At 41.7% G+C, this 16,829-nt stretch overlaps 1 protein-coding gene across 1 annotated transcript in view; it reads left to right on the plus strand.

The window, feature by feature from the left end:
- LOC117413282 (A disintegrin and metalloproteinase with thrombospondin motifs 2) overlaps window positions 1-16,829 on the plus strand; it is a 195,061-nt gene that overhangs the window by 170,398 nt on the left and 7,834 nt on the right. Inside the window, exons 5-16 of the mRNA XM_058996696.1 lie at window positions 3,088-3,171; window positions 6,646-6,802; window positions 9,131-9,236; window positions 9,671-9,814; window positions 10,263-10,395; window positions 11,368-11,481; window positions 12,120-12,265; window positions 12,765-12,940; window positions 14,130-14,263; window positions 15,048-15,171; window positions 15,408-15,488; window positions 15,849-16,012. Of these exons, the coding sequence (XP_058852679.1) occupies window positions 3,088-3,171; window positions 6,646-6,802; window positions 9,131-9,236; window positions 9,671-9,814; window positions 10,263-10,395; window positions 11,368-11,481; window positions 12,120-12,265; window positions 12,765-12,940; window positions 14,130-14,263; window positions 15,048-15,171; window positions 15,408-15,488; window positions 15,849-16,012 (1,563 nt within the window). The remainder of the gene's footprint in view (window positions 1-3,087; window positions 3,172-6,645; window positions 6,803-9,130; window positions 9,237-9,670; window positions 9,815-10,262; window positions 10,396-11,367; window positions 11,482-12,119; window positions 12,266-12,764; window positions 12,941-14,129; window positions 14,264-15,047; window positions 15,172-15,407; window positions 15,489-15,848; window positions 16,013-16,829) is intronic.

The raw sequence follows: 16,829 nt of genomic DNA on the forward strand, positions 1-16,829 counted from the left end.
CCTCATTAAAATTGCAGGACAACTTTAATCTTGCAGCAAATCAATTTCTCCCATTTTACCATCAAACAAATCCAATATTTAATGAACTATAGAATCATGTGTAGCTGTGTCTAATTCCAGTTCCCCCATTTAAACAAAGCAGAATGGAGGGTGGTGATAATGTTACTAATGCTAATAAGATTAATTTGAATACTTTGGTTATCACACCTTTTAGTTTCTCTTGCCTTTTTCTCTGGAGGCCAGGGTGAATTCAACTGAAGTGTGATTTGGGTGGTCTTAACTTCACCCCTGTAGGGTTACTCCTCCTCTGAAAACCCCCAAAGAATTCAGAACAATTGTCAGTCTTTGCTTGAGAAAGTCCCAGGACTGAGGGGGTGTCCAGGTCACGAATGAGTTGTCCTCCCTTATAAATGTTTTCCATAGTAAAAGCATATCAAAGTGTTATAAAGCACAGTAAAAGCATTGTAAATCCCAAACAGGTATGGTAAAACAAAAACAGGGCAAACTATGGTAAATGGATACTATATAATTAAGGGAAAACCATAGGAAAACAGCAATATTACTGTTGTAAGCACTCTCTCTGTAACAGAGCTGAGGGGAACCTCAATGTCTGACTGTAGCCACTGCCATTGTCTCTGTTATCTACATCAATATCTCAAGCACCTGATTTGTTCAAAATGAAATGAATTCAAATGAAATAACCAACTTACCTGGTCAATGTTGTCTTCACTTCTGAGCCCCCTGTAGGCTCTTGGGCAGTTGCTGCATTTTTATGATAGATTCAAGGTCTGTGATGACTGGCAGCTGCAGTAGGTATCTTAGTTACAGCATCACATGATCAGATCTTCTTCAGTCACGTAGTTGAAAGAGTGTTTCTTTATGTTTTCAGAAACCCAAGCATTCACATCTACCTGAGACGCGTTATTCTCTCGCATGCTGGCTGCGTTCTTGTAAAACCCTTTTGTTCCATTTCCCCTCTAAGTGTCAATTAGGGCTGCTTGGTAACCTGATAGTTCTTTATGAACCACAGGCAAACATAGACAAGGGGTGCTTTTCTCTCAGTGGAAATATGTTCATATCTGTGTGTTCTAAGAAATTATTTTCTTACTTTGTAGCTTTTTATTGCCTGCCTCAATCATTCTGTAAAACCAGAATAAAAGGCTAGAATAAAAATGTGTGTGTTATATGTTTTATTTTAATTCAATTTGAACGCCACACATTCTTACTAATTGTAAAATGGCTTGATGGTCTATGACTTTGTGTGCCCCAGAATAGGGTTACCATTTGGCCCCATAATTCCGGAACACTTTGGGATGGGACGGGACGGGGTTTTTAAGATGCCCTTAAACTGAAAAAAATAAACACGCAAATTGAGTGCTAAACACTTGCTTAATTTGTACTGCTTCTTAATTTTCCGAATCATTGTGATAATACAAATCTTACAAAATAAAAAAGCATCTTGAATAAACATGTGTTTAGGTTTATTCAAGATACTTTTTTATTTTGTAAAATTAGTATTTCAGTTCTCAATATTTAAAAGTTGCAATTTATATCCTGTTAATTAGTAATATATAGCCCTAATTTACACTGAATCTCCCAATTAAATAATAACACTGATCAGGTGTTCACACTGTCTGGTGTCAGGAATAGTGAACAGCTGGTCAGTATTAATGATTTGAGCGGTGATATACTATTAGAAACTATAAACAAATACTTTCAAATATATATTTTTAAAACTATTAATAAAATAAATATTGATGATGGTACTTATTTATTTATTTAATTTGTTCAAAGCTATCATTGTATTGTCATGCTGCCTCGAGATAATTAATCAACAGAATCAATTCAGCAAAGGTTCAGCACTCAATTCATGTGCTGATTTCCTTCAGTTTAAAGGCAAGTCCTGTTCTGTCTCGCAGTGTTCCGGAATTATGAGGCCAGGTGGCAGCCCTACCTCTGAATAGCCTGGCGGAATATTACTGTATGTAAATGGAGTGGCCCCTCACATGAATCACACATTAGAGTCACAAGCAGCCAAAGTCTTTTTACAGTTTAGAAGCTAGCTTGGAATTTGAACGCTTTGCAGGAAGCACCTGGGCCCTGTCTCATGTGACGAGTTTGAATCGTACAGTATTTCAGGTTATATTAGGTCTCTTCATTCTGAAGGATTTGCTAGTCTGGGAAAGTGAAAAATAATCCAAATGCCCTGCACCTGTAATCTAATGCGGGGAGAGGCAGATACAACCCAAACAGGAAGTGATGGAGTAAAGCAGGAGGTGCAGATCCAACACAAACAGGAAGTGATGGAATAAAGCAGGAGGTGCAGATCCAACACAAACAGGAAGTGATGGAATAAAGCAGGAGATTCAGATCCAACACAAACAGGAAGTGATGGAGTAAAGGCTGTGATTTTAATGTTTGAGAACTGCTGGCAGAATCCTAATTGGAGATCACTTTATAAAAAGTGTCAGGAATTCAAATGGAATTGGGTATGAAATAAAATGAGGTATTTGGCAATTGGTGGCTATGTAAGACTGTGGTTTTAGTCAGGGCAGGTTTTAATAATGCACAATTGCTGAAGGTTTATTTGGGCAAAGACAGTAGCCAGCACTCAGGAATTATTAATTATTTATTTCTTAGCAGACGCCCTTACCCAGGGCGACTTACAATTGTTACAAGATACCACATTATACATTATTTCACATTATTCTTTACATACAATTACCCATTTATACAGTTAGGTTTTTACTGGAGCAATTTAGGTAAAGTACCTTGCTCAAGGGTACAGCAGCAGTGTCCCCCATCTGGGATTGAACCCACGACCCTCCTGTCAAGAGTCCAGAGCCCTAACCATTACTCCACACTGCTGCCCATTTATAGCAGAAACGGTTATATTTACTGGATTGAGTTGTTGCTGTAATTTTGTCTTGACTGTTTTCTTACATTTAAAAGAGCCCTAATGTTTCTATCTACAGTTGAACCCAGAATAAATTAGCTGAACTTTAATTATAGAAGATTGAAGTTGTTCATTTGATGCCACTCTGTGTACTCTGATAACAAGCATTTTACTCTCTCCTGTTTCTTCAGGTCAATGAGATTTATCATGATGATTCCTTGGGTGCCCATGTGAATGTGGTTCTGGTGCGCATCATCATGCTGGGTTATGGGAAGGTAAGTTTGAGAATGCTTTATTACCTTCATTTCAGTAATATATGACTGCATATCATACACATGGTTGCTAATACTGAACAAGAAGAATCTTGTAGATGTGGTGTCCCATTTGTTTAATACTATCAAGGTGGGATTCAAACTAATTTTCAATCCTAGCACCCCAATATGCTCCTTAATTGCATTGGATTTTTTATTCTTAAAATCATGTGTGTCTTTGGCAGTGGTAAAACCCAACGTTTCCCATAGTAAAAGCACAGCAAAAGTATAATAAACCATAGTGAAAGCATGGTAAAGCCCAGAGAGGGTAAACCACGGTCAACAATGGTAAATGCATAGTATAACCATGGGGAAAACTGCAGAATTACTGTGCAAATTTACTGTGGCAAACTTTTAGAAGGGCAGGCACCTCAGAGTTTCACAAAAGCTGCAGCACATATTAAAAAAATACCCCCCACTCCAAAATAATGAAGAATTTCTCAACAGTTAGTCAATCATATCAAGAATTAAGAAAGAAAACCTCTGAATGAGTGAGCCGTTAGAACCAAAGTGCCAATTCTTCTAAGCTTTATACTGTAGGTATTTGCTGGAAATCTTCACAGTACAATACAGCTATTAGGAAAGGGTGTTCAGTCAGCTCACAGAATAGCAGTGCAGTGTCAGACTGTGTCCCAGCTAACCCTACTGGGGGAGCGTGTACATCTACTGGACTATAGCAGGTCTGCTCTGTGGTAAAGCAGAGTGCACAGAGCACACCGTGCAGCAGAACCGGTGATTCCTTATTGTGACTCCTAGCAGCCCTGGAGAGCCAATACACTGAAAACAAATACCCTTTATGAATTAAATTAAGAGAAATGAGGATCGTGCCACATCTGAGACTTTAATTACTGAACAATCCCCAACCACCGCAGACGGCTCAGTTGAACAGACTAGAACGTTTCTAAGCACTGTGAAGAATACTGCCTGAAGCAGTCACCTCTGGGCTCTCTGTCGATCAGTGGAAATTAATTTGACAATGACACTCTCAGCCAACTGGTTTCTAATTAGCTGTGGAAGACCTGTTGCACCTTTACATTGTTTCTACAGTTTTTATTTGACTCCACACACATCTTTTCCATTACATGCCTCGGACCCAAGAGTCTTAATTATGATCGCTGCATTAAAGTAATCTGCCACTCATTGCAAGCACTGTACATAATGACAACAGACCTGTTCTCTGAGTTTCACAGCACATTGTCTGTGCTGGCATACACTGTGTCTTGCAAGGCTGGAGCACCACCTAGTGCTTTGATTTTGAAAGCACTGAATATTTTGACAGGGGCTCTAAGGGGAATCTGCATTAAAGTTCACAAATTGGTTGATTCTGGTGGAGAGTACAAGTAAACGTATTACATTTTCTGGGTGTACAGCATAGCAGTGCTGAGTTATAAACATATCGAGAATGTACCTGAGACAAGGGAAATTGAAGATTGTTTACTTTTAATGTGTTTAATTTTCTTTTATTTATGTTATTTTATTGAACTTATCTTTTTATTGTCCATTCTATATTGTGGCAAGGTGGGGGAATGGAGAGAGAAAAAGTGTGTGTGTATGCACGGGTGTAAGTGTTGGTTGGCAGAAAAAGGTATCTTGCCTTAACGAGTCCTTGCCTGGAATGTGGCTGATGCATAATTGGGTAATTGCCTATCAATTAACCCTCAGCCACATGGCATAAAAGCAGGCCTGTGTTCTCGGTGAGGGTGAGGGTATGGGTATGGGTATGGGTATGGGTATGGGTATGGGTATGGGTATGGGTATGGGTATGGGTATGGGTATGGGTATGGGTATGGGTATGGGTATGGGTATAGAGGGTATAGTTAGAATAAAAGAAAAGTATAGTTTAGCACTTCACGTGGAGTACATAATGTACACAATGCAGGAGTGGGAGTGTTGCTTGCGAGTCTGTCCAGGTTCACCAATCCTGGACATGCATTTGCAACCCCAGAATGCTGGCAGGAGATTGGTGAAGGCGGATGGAGAACGCGGTTTAACGTCAATAGATAAATAGGAGTGCATGTTGGGGAGCGAGTTGTGAGAGAAGAAGACGAAACCAAGCAGTGAGTGAAAGAGCGAGAGACTGGGATTTAGCACAGGGAAATAGGTTTTGATTATTTTGGTTTGCTTTGGCTTGGTCCACGGCGGACAGTGGTCTTTTATTTTGTATTTGTCCTGTGCTAATAAACCGCTGAATTCGAGCATGAAACTACAGCCTCTGTGGCCTGTTTTCATTTTACACGCGACACTACAGTACGTATATAACATGTTTAACTGGTAATAGCTGATCTATTTTTTTTTTGGCTTTTTGTACATAATATATTTTTGATTAGATGACAATAAAAAGAATACAAGTTAAAGGGTACACGAGGACCTTTTTTATTTTATTGTGTTACATGTTCCCATGTGTTGCTACTGTTTTTACATGTTTACGTATGGAGCGTGTATTGTTTTAATTTTTTTTTTTTACATATTGACCACTTTTTTAAACTTTTAAATTGCATTCCCTGCCTCAAGATGGCTTCACAAGTACCCGCATTGACCTCGCAGAACTACATTTCCCATCACCCTTCTGCTCACTTATGTAACTGAGATGGATTTACCAGTGAGCAGGAGGATGATGGGAAATGTAGTTCTAAATATGACTGTGCCAAAATTGTAGCCTTAATCATGAATGTTCATTGAGTACTATAAGAAATTGAGAAAATCACAACAACCCAAGAGCCACTGAAAGGGTGGAATTAGTTGTTTATGGCTGTGCTCACTTGAAATGCTCACTCAGTCTTTGGAGTTGTCTGTTTATATAACAAGTACAGCATACAGAAAAGAATTTCAGAGAATTACTTTCCTTAGATTCAGCTCTGCATCTGCTTAGCAGCGTGGTCATTCTATCGTTAGATTTTAATAAAAGCAAGATAGGTTCTAAAATGAGTTTAGGTATAACAAATATTCACTCAGCACAGCACTGAATATTTGTTCTAGATCTCCCAACACTTCTTGGTGCTGTATGCTTCTGCTTGTGTTCAGTGTTTTCTGAACTGTAGTTTCCACAGTCCTTCTTTCATATTGTATCCATAACGTTAAAGACTTAACCATAGGATGTTCACTAATACTTTCTTTTTAGCAGTACTGAATATCTTCCATATCTCCCAAAGGCCTGGAATTTAATCAACCTAGCACATATTATGGCTGTCTGCTACCCACTAAAGCCTTGACTACCAGCATTAAGCTGCTTCAGGGCTTACCGAGCTGTTTGACAGGCTGAGCTTGCTGTGGTGTCAGAGATCTACATGTAGGAATGGAAATGTGTAGAAAGGACCCAGTTTTGACCCACCAGTTTGGCCTGGATTTATTTTAAATGGTTTAAGAGCGAGGAACACCGTTTTTAAATCATGTAATTAACCAAAACTCATCACTAAGAAGTGTCCCTGTCTTTCGTTTCAGTCGATGAGTTTGATTGAAGTTGGAAACCCCTCCCAGAGCCTGGAGAATGTGTGCCGCTGGGCCTACTTACAGCAGAAGCCGGATGCCGGGCACGCAGAGTACCACGACCACGCCATATTCCTCACCAGGCAGGAGTTCGGGCCCTCCGGCATGCAAGGTATTGTACACAGAACTCTGGAGTCAACACAGCAAAGAAGGTTTTTCAGTAGCAACATATATTCTATAGCAGTGCTTCCCATCACTGGTCTGTTCTAGTCCAGGCCTTCCTGACCTATCAAGTCCTAAATTAGTTTCCCTTAGCTAGGACCAGGGTTGGGAACCCCTGTTCTATAGTAATATATGATATAAATATTGACTGGAATTGAGGGGTATAGGGGAACATATTGTCCCCATGGGGGATCTGGGATCTGACAAGGGATTGTATAAGGATGACACTATATCAACAAGAGGGGACAATATATTACTACAGAACAGTGGTTCCCAACTCTGGCACTAGCTAAGGGAAATGAAAGCTCTTTATCTGCACCAGTTTCCAGACAGCAGCGCAGACATTTAGTTCCTGTTCAAGTACGAAACCAAGAAATGTTCAAGAAATGTAACCATTACCGTATGGGTATTTGCCTCCTAAAGACCCGAAAACCTGAATAAGATACCAAAGCTGATCGCAGAGCCTTCTGTAGGCCTGGTTCAACAGCACGGTTTCTCAGCCAACGCTGAACTGCAACCGCCTATTGACAGTGTCTCATCACTGTCTAAAGGCACTCTCTTTGTGGAAACAGCCTGCCCATCTACGTCTCGCCATAGCGATTGGCAGTCACCAGAAGAGAGGTCATCACCATGGATGCGTCCAGCCGGGGCGCTGTGTGGAATGGCAGGGGGGCGCAAGGTGTGTGGAACCCCCCTTTGCAGGGTCAACACATCAATGTTTTAGAGCTGCAGGCAGTTTACCTGGCCTTGCAGAATTTTTTGCAGGAGGTTTGAGGGAGACATGTGCTTGTCCGTACAGACAACACAACAGTGGTGGCCTACATCGACCACCAGGGTGGCCTCAGGTCGCCCAGTCTCCATCGTGTGGCCTGCAAGCTTTTGCGCTGGGCACATGAGAACCTCCTCTGACTACAGAGAGTACATTTACCCAGGATGACAAACTAGGCTGTGGCCCTCCTGTCAAGAAGAGTCCCCTGCGCCTCCATGTTAAAGGTCTATCTGGCAGCTATTTCAGCTTGCCATATCAAAATTGACTCGGTCTCCTGAGGAGCTCACTTCCTGGTGGGACAATTTTTTAAAGGGTCTTGGCGGCTTTGACAACCTATGAAGGACATTGTTTCTTGCTGGAGGCTAAACATGGTGCATAATGCACTTATGAAGCCTCCATTTGAGCCCATGGATTCAGCTGATCTGAAATTCTTATCGCTTATCTTGCTTGCTTTCACCTTTGCAAAGCAGGTGCGTGAAAGGCAGGCATTCTCCATAGCGAAAGTCTGCTTAATTTTTACAGAAGCCAGGACAAAGGTTACTCTCCGTACCAATCCTGCCTTTTTGCCGAAGACAATCTCAGCATTCCATGTCAACCAGTCTGTGGAATTTGAGGCTTTCCATCCACCTCCCTTCCAGTCTGACAGAGCGGCAGCTCCATACGCTCTGCCCAGTATGGGCCCTCACGTACTACGCTGACAGGACAAAAAGTTGAAGGCAGTCCATCCTATTTTTTGTCTAGCCCTGTCTAAGCAGTGGCTGTCCAAGTGGACACAGTCAGGACTGCCTATGAGCTGGGCAACTTGCCTCCTCCAGAAAAGCTCACTGCCCATTCCACCAGGGACATGGCAACTTCGTGGGCCTTATTCCAGGGTGCATCTGTCAAGGACATTTGCAATGTAGCAGTGTGGGCTACTCCCCATACCTTCACTAGTGTCTACAGACAATGTCGTGGATCCTCAAAACCCTGATTATGGAACTAGAGTGTTAAGGGCGGCTTTCTATTTCAGGGAACTAGGGATATGATAATAACCTAACATTTTTCTTGGCTTATTTTAACAATTCAAAACTGATATTGCACATATTAAATACTGTTTATACAAGAACAACAACAATGTTATGAACTTTTGAGGTGTTTGCGTTTCAATACCAAGGAACCTTAATTTGAAATATTAATACTAAAAAAAGTGTGATGGGTGCTCTGTACTCCAAATTGTGTTAATTACTTTGTAAACACACCATATAATTCACCCTAATATGTCCTTAATTCTAATATCTAAACAAACACATTTCTGCTGTAATATTTTAATTGTAGGCTTTTTTCTCCAACCATTTAAAAAAGCAACAGTATTACTGTAAAAGACATATACTATATGATAAAATGACTTGTCAGGGATACTGACAGTTGAGACCACATCAAACTAACGGAGACTCAGTAAGCCATCTCAGTTTGCTCTCTGTGTTGCATGTATGTGTTGTTGCTCTGCGTGCCCTCCCTGTGTGTGCCCAGGCTACGCCCCCGTGACTGGCATGTGCCACCCTGTCCGGAGCTGCACTCTGAACCACGAGGACGGCTTCTCCTCTGCGTTCGTCGTGGCTCACGAAACAGGCCATGTGTAAGTACCTTCCAGAACCTTTTAATAGAAGCTGCATCAAGCACTGTGATTGATAAAGCCCACAACAACACTTAAAAAATACTGTGATTCCAGTACATTACATACAAGTCATAAGTTGTAATAACCAATGCTTTTAACAAAAAAGCCCAGCTACATCTATTTTACCCGTTTTCCTACCCAATTTGAATGGCCCCACTTACTGCCGCCCACCTTCCAGTCAAAAAGTGGGCTGAAGATGCCACTTTCATTCCCAAAGTTAAGCCTCTGTTCACATGTAACACATGTCAATCGAAAGCATATTGGACTATCTGTCATCTCCTGGTCGATTGACTATATAGCAATACCCATGTTTGGAATTGTTGCATGACTTGCCCAGTGTAGGACTGCTGAAGGCGTGAGTCTGTAACACCTTTAACATAGTGTCTTCTTGTCAGGCTGGGCATGGAGCACGACGGGCAGGGGAACCGCTGCGGGGACGAGGTGCGCATGGGCAGCATCATGGCTCCCCTGGTCCAGGCAGCTTTCCATCGCTTCCACTGGTCTCGCTGCAGCCAGCAGGAGCTCATCCGATACCTGCAGTGAGTCACCATCTTTGTCCTGGACCTGGATTCAATCAAAACCCTGGCGGTGCCATTAAGCACTTTACTGAGCAGCATCCACCCTTCATTAAGCACTTTACTCTGTAGCATCCACCCTCATTTATTAACTAGGACTGGAATGGTTTGCAGTGCAACACCATCGCTCAGTTATTATACCTGTTTGCTGGTCTTGCTTTGAGATAGTCACTTTCATGGTCACCCCACGTTTGCGATATGTGTTTCTTTTTCAATTGCAAACTGTAAGCAGGCCTGACTTGGTATATATACCGATGTAAAATACAGTATGTGTTATAAAAGTATGTAGCTGTAGTAGCTACCCTTTATTGTTGCATTCCCTGTTATTGCTGGCTTTGAACATAATCTACAATTAAAACATTTAAAAATATGTGTTTTGCTTTAATAGATAACTTGTGTGCTTCTCTTTCAGTGCCTATGATTGTCTCCGTGACGACCCCTTTCACCACGACTGGCCATCCCTCCCCCAGCTGCCGGGCATCCATTACTCCATGAACGAGCAGTGCCGCTTCGACTTTGGCATCGGATACATGATGTGCACTGCAGTGAGTGAGGGGGCCGCTGGGACAGGGGCTTGGAATTGTACCCTAGCAAACTCTGCTGGACTTCAGTGGGTTATACACAGCTACAGGGGAAGGAATCTTCCAAAGCAGTGAAAACAGTAAAATCGTTTATATGACTTTACCAATCAAGAAACCTCCTAAATAGATACAATACAACCCCTTTGCCTGTAAATACATAACATACAGTACTGAATTGTTCTGTAAATACCCAAGATTATATGACAGCTAGGTAGAGGAGCACAACACACAACAAGACAGATTAGAACATTCGCTTGGCTTTTTTGGAGGGTGGAGTTGGATGATTTCCTCGTCACTCAAGACCTCTGCCTTCTGAGGGGCATCAGTCTAAACTGCCTAACATCCCATGGAGGGCATGGGGCTGATTAAGTTTTATCAGAAGAGGACACAGATACATTTGTGTAAGAGTAGAATAATGCAAGTATTTTTAAAAAACAAGTGGCAGAAATGTTGTAAGAAATGACCTAGTCCTCCGTGGGATGTTAGGCCATGTAGGCTGATGGCCCTCAGAAAGCAGACTCCACCCTCCAAAAAAGCCAAGTGAATTCTCTCCTCCGATTCTTAGTAATAATACATGTAGTTTTGCTGCCCCCTGCCCAAAAAAATTCTGAGGTTTAAAATGAATTGTATTATTTGTATTAATTGTATTTGTTGTACGATTTTTTTAAAATTCTATTTTAAAAAAATTTGCCACTATGCCACTAGAAACCCTGGACCCTTATTATGAACAGTTGGGTGTGCATCATTCCTAATTTAAAATACCAATGTTTATAGGAAAATTAAAATTACCATGTATTTACCAATAATAGTAATAGTAATAGTTATAATGATGATGGATGATAGATGATGGTGGTGATGATGATGGTGATGATGGTGGTGGTGGTGGTGGTGGTGATGATGATGATGATGATGATGGTGTATTCTTTATTGTTTCAGTTCCGCACATTTGATCCGTGTAAGCAGCTCTGGTGTAGTCATCCAGACAATCCGTACTTTTGTAAAACCAAGAAGGGCCCCCCTCTAGACGGGACAGTGTGTGCCTCTGGGAAGGTGAGTTTAAAATTAGTGGCCTGGAATTTATTAAGCTTTTAAAAAAGTTTACAGCCGTATACCATAAAAGTGTAGGTTTCTGGTTTAGAGTACTTACTTCTTACATTTTGAAGCTTTTTATTACAGACCTCTCCTTTTTTTGTGATGTTTAAGATCCTTCTGGATGTTTCCTTTTTTGTACTCTAGGGGTAGACTGTATTGACCTGGGTGCACCTCTCTCACCCTGCAGTAACATGATGCTCCTCTCTTTCAGCACTGCTTTAAAGGGCACTGTATTGACCAGGGTGCACCTCTCTCACCCTGCAGTAACATGAGGCTCCTCTCTTTCAGTGCTGTTTTAATGGGCACTGTATTGACCAGGGTGCACCTCTCTCATCCTGCAGTAACATGATGCTCCTCTCTTTCAGCACTGCTTTAAAGGGCACTGTATTGACCAGGGTGCACCTCTCTCATCCTGCAGTAACATGAGGCTCCTCTCTTTCAGCACTGCTTTAAAGGGCACTGTATTGACCAGGGTGCACCTCTCTCACCCTGCAGTAACATGAGGCTCCTAGCTTTCAGTGCTGTTTTAATGGGCACTGTATTGGCCAGGGTGCACCTCTCTCATCCTGCAGTAACATGAGCCTCCTCTCTTTCAGCACTGTTTTAAAGGGCACTGTATCTGGCTGACCCCCGACATCCTGAAGCAGGATGGGAACTGGGGACCCTGGAGCAAGTTTGGCTCCTGTTCCAGAACGTGTGGGAGCGGGGTGCGCTTCAGAACTCGCCAGTGTGATAACCCTCTGTGAGTGAGCAGGCTTCCTGTGTCTGATTGCTGTTGGAGAGCTCCAAGTCCCTCAGCCAATCAAAATTGAGTATCTGCTATTAAAATCTGATTCTGTATCTGCTCTTTAAATCTGATTTCATAGACGCTGGAAACCATGACCAGCTCAGTGATATATTGCAGATCAATACTTTCAAAAGGTTGCTTGTTGTCTTGCCAGTCCAGTGTCTGTCGGAAGCACGTTATTCTTGATTAATGTACCAGATGCAGTGAGTGCAGTGAGAATACATTCAATAAAAGGACAATACATATGATTTATTTATTGTTGTTTTACACATCTTCACTGTCTGGTTTCTAAGAAAGTCAGCCTTAGCTGTGGCTGCACATTTCAGTGTGTGACGTTATCTTTATGAAACAACACATTTCTGTTAGTTTACCATTTTATCATGGTTTTACAGCCTTCTATAAAATGTAACGCTCCTGTGAGCAATGGCAGTGCTAACCTTTGATTTCCTTGCAGCCCTGCCAATGGTGGCCGCACCTGCTATGGCCCGAGTTACGAGTTCCAGCTGTGTAACACGCAGGAATGCCTCAAACTGTTTGAAGACTTCAGAGAGGACCAGTGCAAGCAATGGGATCCTTTCTTTGAGTACCAGAACTCCAAGCACCACTGGCTGCCTTACGAGCACTCTGACCGTAAGTACAGAAAGCAGGAGCCGGTAGCTGGTGACAGGCCGCAGAAAAACACTATAGTGGTGGTAAGTAAGCATGATTTAGGCAGCATAGACCAAAAGACATATTGAGATCCTGTGACTTACTGATTTCCAGATGATAACGACCTATTGGCTTTATATCTGTATGCTGTATTACCTTTTTACATTGTTTTAACCCATTGTAAGGTGCCACAGAGTTGCCAGTGTAAAGTTTGTGAATTAAGGTAAAAATTGTATGAACTACTTTGTTACGCTAAAAGGATGAGACCAGACCATGTTTAAAATGTTAACAATGTTTACGATTTATTAATTCCAAATACCCACATTACATTCTACATTGAACATCATTATCATTTAGATACAAAACGTGTCGCTAATATTAACAGAGATAGGCAATTGATGAGATTACCTGAATTCCAGGAGAAAGACTGATTCACCAATGGTCCATGATGATCCTGGCAGTATTAGAGGCGTCTCTGTCTGTGTCACCTCCATACCATCTTTGTTATCTTACTAATTATCAATAGAATTTAGCTCTAGCTGTTACTCCATTCAAGTGCAACCGACCACTAACCAGTCTCTTTTACAAGGTTACCCATGGTTAATTATTTTCCATATTTCATTCCATACATTTTTGCACATGCTTTATCTCTCCAATCATTTTAACCGATACATTTTCCTCTCATATGATATTTACAATTCACAACCCGAGCACAGCCTGCTGCTCCGGCATGCATTCCTAACTGAGCCCCCAAACAAAGGAAGTGGTTTCTTTTCTGCATGTGGTCACGCTCAATTTGGCAACCAGTTATCCAATTTGAGCCTGACCACATTCTGCACATGCTTTTTGTAGGGATGGGATTTTAACCCCATCCCTGCCAGACTTTAATTCAAATATATACAACTTTATTTACAAATACACAAAACACACCCCATTTTACACATGTTCACATGTACAGGGCCTTAGCCCTGCCGCAGTGCAGCATTGGGATACTTTGTTTTTGTTCACAGAAACTCCCAATGCATGTTGTGTATTAAAGCACCCAGTGTGTTGCTGCTCAAGTATATGAATCCACTGACTCATGCAAAGAGCAGTATTTAATTGTTTCTCTGTGTAAGAAAGTGTTTATACTGTAACTTCACATTCCATCTTTGCCCTCTCTGCCCCCCAGCCAAGGAGAGATGCCAGCTGTACTGCCAGTCGAAGGAGACACGCGACATAGTGTACATGAAGAGGATGGCACACGACGGGACACGCTGCTCCTATAAAGACCCCTACAGCATCTGTGTTCGAGGTGAATGTGTGGTGAGTGGCAGTCTGCTCAAGTTAGAAAGATGGAGAAGCTCAAAGCAAAGCATTGTCAGCCCTTCAAGCTAAGATAATAAAACAATGCAGGCAGCGACATGCTTTTATAGTTTCCTATAGAGACTATCATACATAAAACAACATGTCAGCTAATTTTATCAAACTTCTAGTGATCCCCAACTTTAATAAGGTAATACAATAGGCATCACGATGGTCCTAATGGGCTATATAGGTGGAGCATTTATTCCTACCAACCATATATTATATGTATTTATTATTCAGTGTTATTTATCACGTAAAGATACTGTTATGTTTATCGTGTATCACAACCATTAATATAGTACACAGCAACCACCTGGCTAATGTAACAGGGAGGAAGCTGGAACTGAACCAGCAACCCCACACACCGCAAGCGAGTATCTTAATCACTATGCAAAAGAGTCAGGCTCGTCTGCATTGTGGTTATAGAGCTTTTAACACAACACTTTCACCCTTTAACCTTGGCGATCCAGAGCCAGGCTGTTTTGTAGAGTGATTACGCTCCTTGTGGTGTGTGAGGTTGCCAGTTTGTGCCCAGTCTCAACCCTGTTACACTAACCCAGGTACTGTATAGTCCAATGTGTCCAATTCCATTTACAGTTCTTTGCCAACCGTGGCTTGCTTGGTGATGTAATGTCTGAAGAGTTATCACGCAATGTGTTGTAAATAGTAAATAAGCAGGTGCCTGGTTTAGAAACAGACCAGTGGAATCTTAACTTCACTCACGCTGTTCCGGCCTCTGCAGAAAGTGGGCTGTGACAAGGTGATCGGCTCCCCGAAGCAGGAGGATAAGTGTGGCGTCTGTGGAGGAGACAACTCCCACTGCAAAGTCGTGAAGGGAACCTTCTCCAGAGTGCCCAAGAAACACGGTAAGGCTGTCAAATATAGATACAGTACAACATGAGCTCTGATAAGACTCCAACAAGATGACCCTAGTTCACAGCCAGCAGCCAGAGGGCCTCACATGAGAAGCAGAGCATATGTTTTGGTTTTAATATTCAAAATTGTATGAAAATGAGGCCTATCACAATTAATATATCTGTGAAAATGTATTCAGGTATGTTATTTCAGAAAAGTAATTGCCCCTTATGTCGTGTCACTCAAGGCTTTCTTAAGATGTTTGAAGTTCCACCTGGAGCAAGACACCTGTTCATTCAGGAAACAGACACCACTCAGCATATTCTAGGTAAGGCTTAAAAAAAAAAAAAAAAACCTTTATGAATCAGATTTAAACTCCTGTCTTCGTAGGTGAAAGGCAAGTGAGTTAACACAGTGTGTATCAATCTAAAATGTAAAAAACCCATTTGACAAGACCTTGATACACATGAAGTCCTGTGCAGTATATTGCATCACTGAGAATTATTTTAAACCAAGTTGTTGCATTATTAAAATGAGCTCTGAGGGGCTGCCTGTTTTAAAAAGTACCTGAGTGTTTCTTTTTAAATACTTGCCCTGTTTTGACATATCCTTAAATGCTTTTAATCTGGTTGCATCGTTTATTACTGGGTAACACTGGATTTTACAAAGATTATCATCTGACTTTTAGCTGTTAAGAACCAGGCTACAGGGAAGTTTGTCCTGAACGGAGAGGGTGAATTTCCTGAATCCAGATCGTTCATTGAATCCGGAGTGGAGTGGGAGTATCACAATGACGATGACAAAGAGACCATACAGACCACCGGCCCGCTGAACTACGGGATTATGGTTATGGTAAATTGCTAGTAGTGTAGGTGGAAAAAAAATCAATGTGAATGTTAAGAATCTCAAAAAGCTGCAGTTTTGCCCCCTCTTTAGTATTAGTCCATATTCAGAAATCTTTCCTCTGCCATCTGGACATGTTTCCGGTAAGTTCCGACCAGATGGGATGTGGTTCACAAACATAACACACATGCAGAGGGCCTCACAACGACGTATCATGGCCAAATGCAATCCAAACATCGATAGCAAGGTAGGAGTGTATGATAAAAGTTGAGTGAAGATTATTAATGAGGACCCGAAACACTCCATACACTCCGATATTTAAAGACCTCTTATCTGCCTGCAGTCACTCAGGATGCACATGGTGTTCTTTGGGTTTGATATTATACCAGCCAGCTGTAGAGCATACCTCAACACTGGTGCACTGTGTGTATCCTTGCACCTGACTCACATTCACAATACCTTTGACAAGTTGTCATATTGTAATTGTAGTATTATAGACGCTTATCTGTTTTTGTTTGTGCACCATGTCTGGTTGATACTGGAAACAAGGCCAGTTGACTGATGAAACATCCAGTATATCTCAATATTGACCAAGTCTAAGGTATGGCCAAATTTGCCCTTTAAAGCAGTGGCCCTCTAGATCCATTCCAGGCCTAATCTTTATTGCAGGGCCTAAATTAGTTAAGTGCCTCTTAGTAGGTATTTTAGAACCTGCTTGGAGCAAAAACCTGAACTGGACTGGATCTTAAAGGCCAAAATTGAGTACCACTGCCTTAAAGTATACTGACCTGAATTTAGGTGTCTGTGGAGCCCTGACTTTTAAAAC

Source organism: Acipenser ruthenus, chromosome 23 (genome assembly GCF_902713425.1).
Source record: "Acipenser ruthenus chromosome 23, fAciRut3.2 maternal haplotype, whole genome shotgun sequence".
Lineage (NCBI taxonomy): Eukaryota > Metazoa > Chordata > Actinopteri > Acipenseriformes > Acipenseridae > Acipenser > Acipenser ruthenus.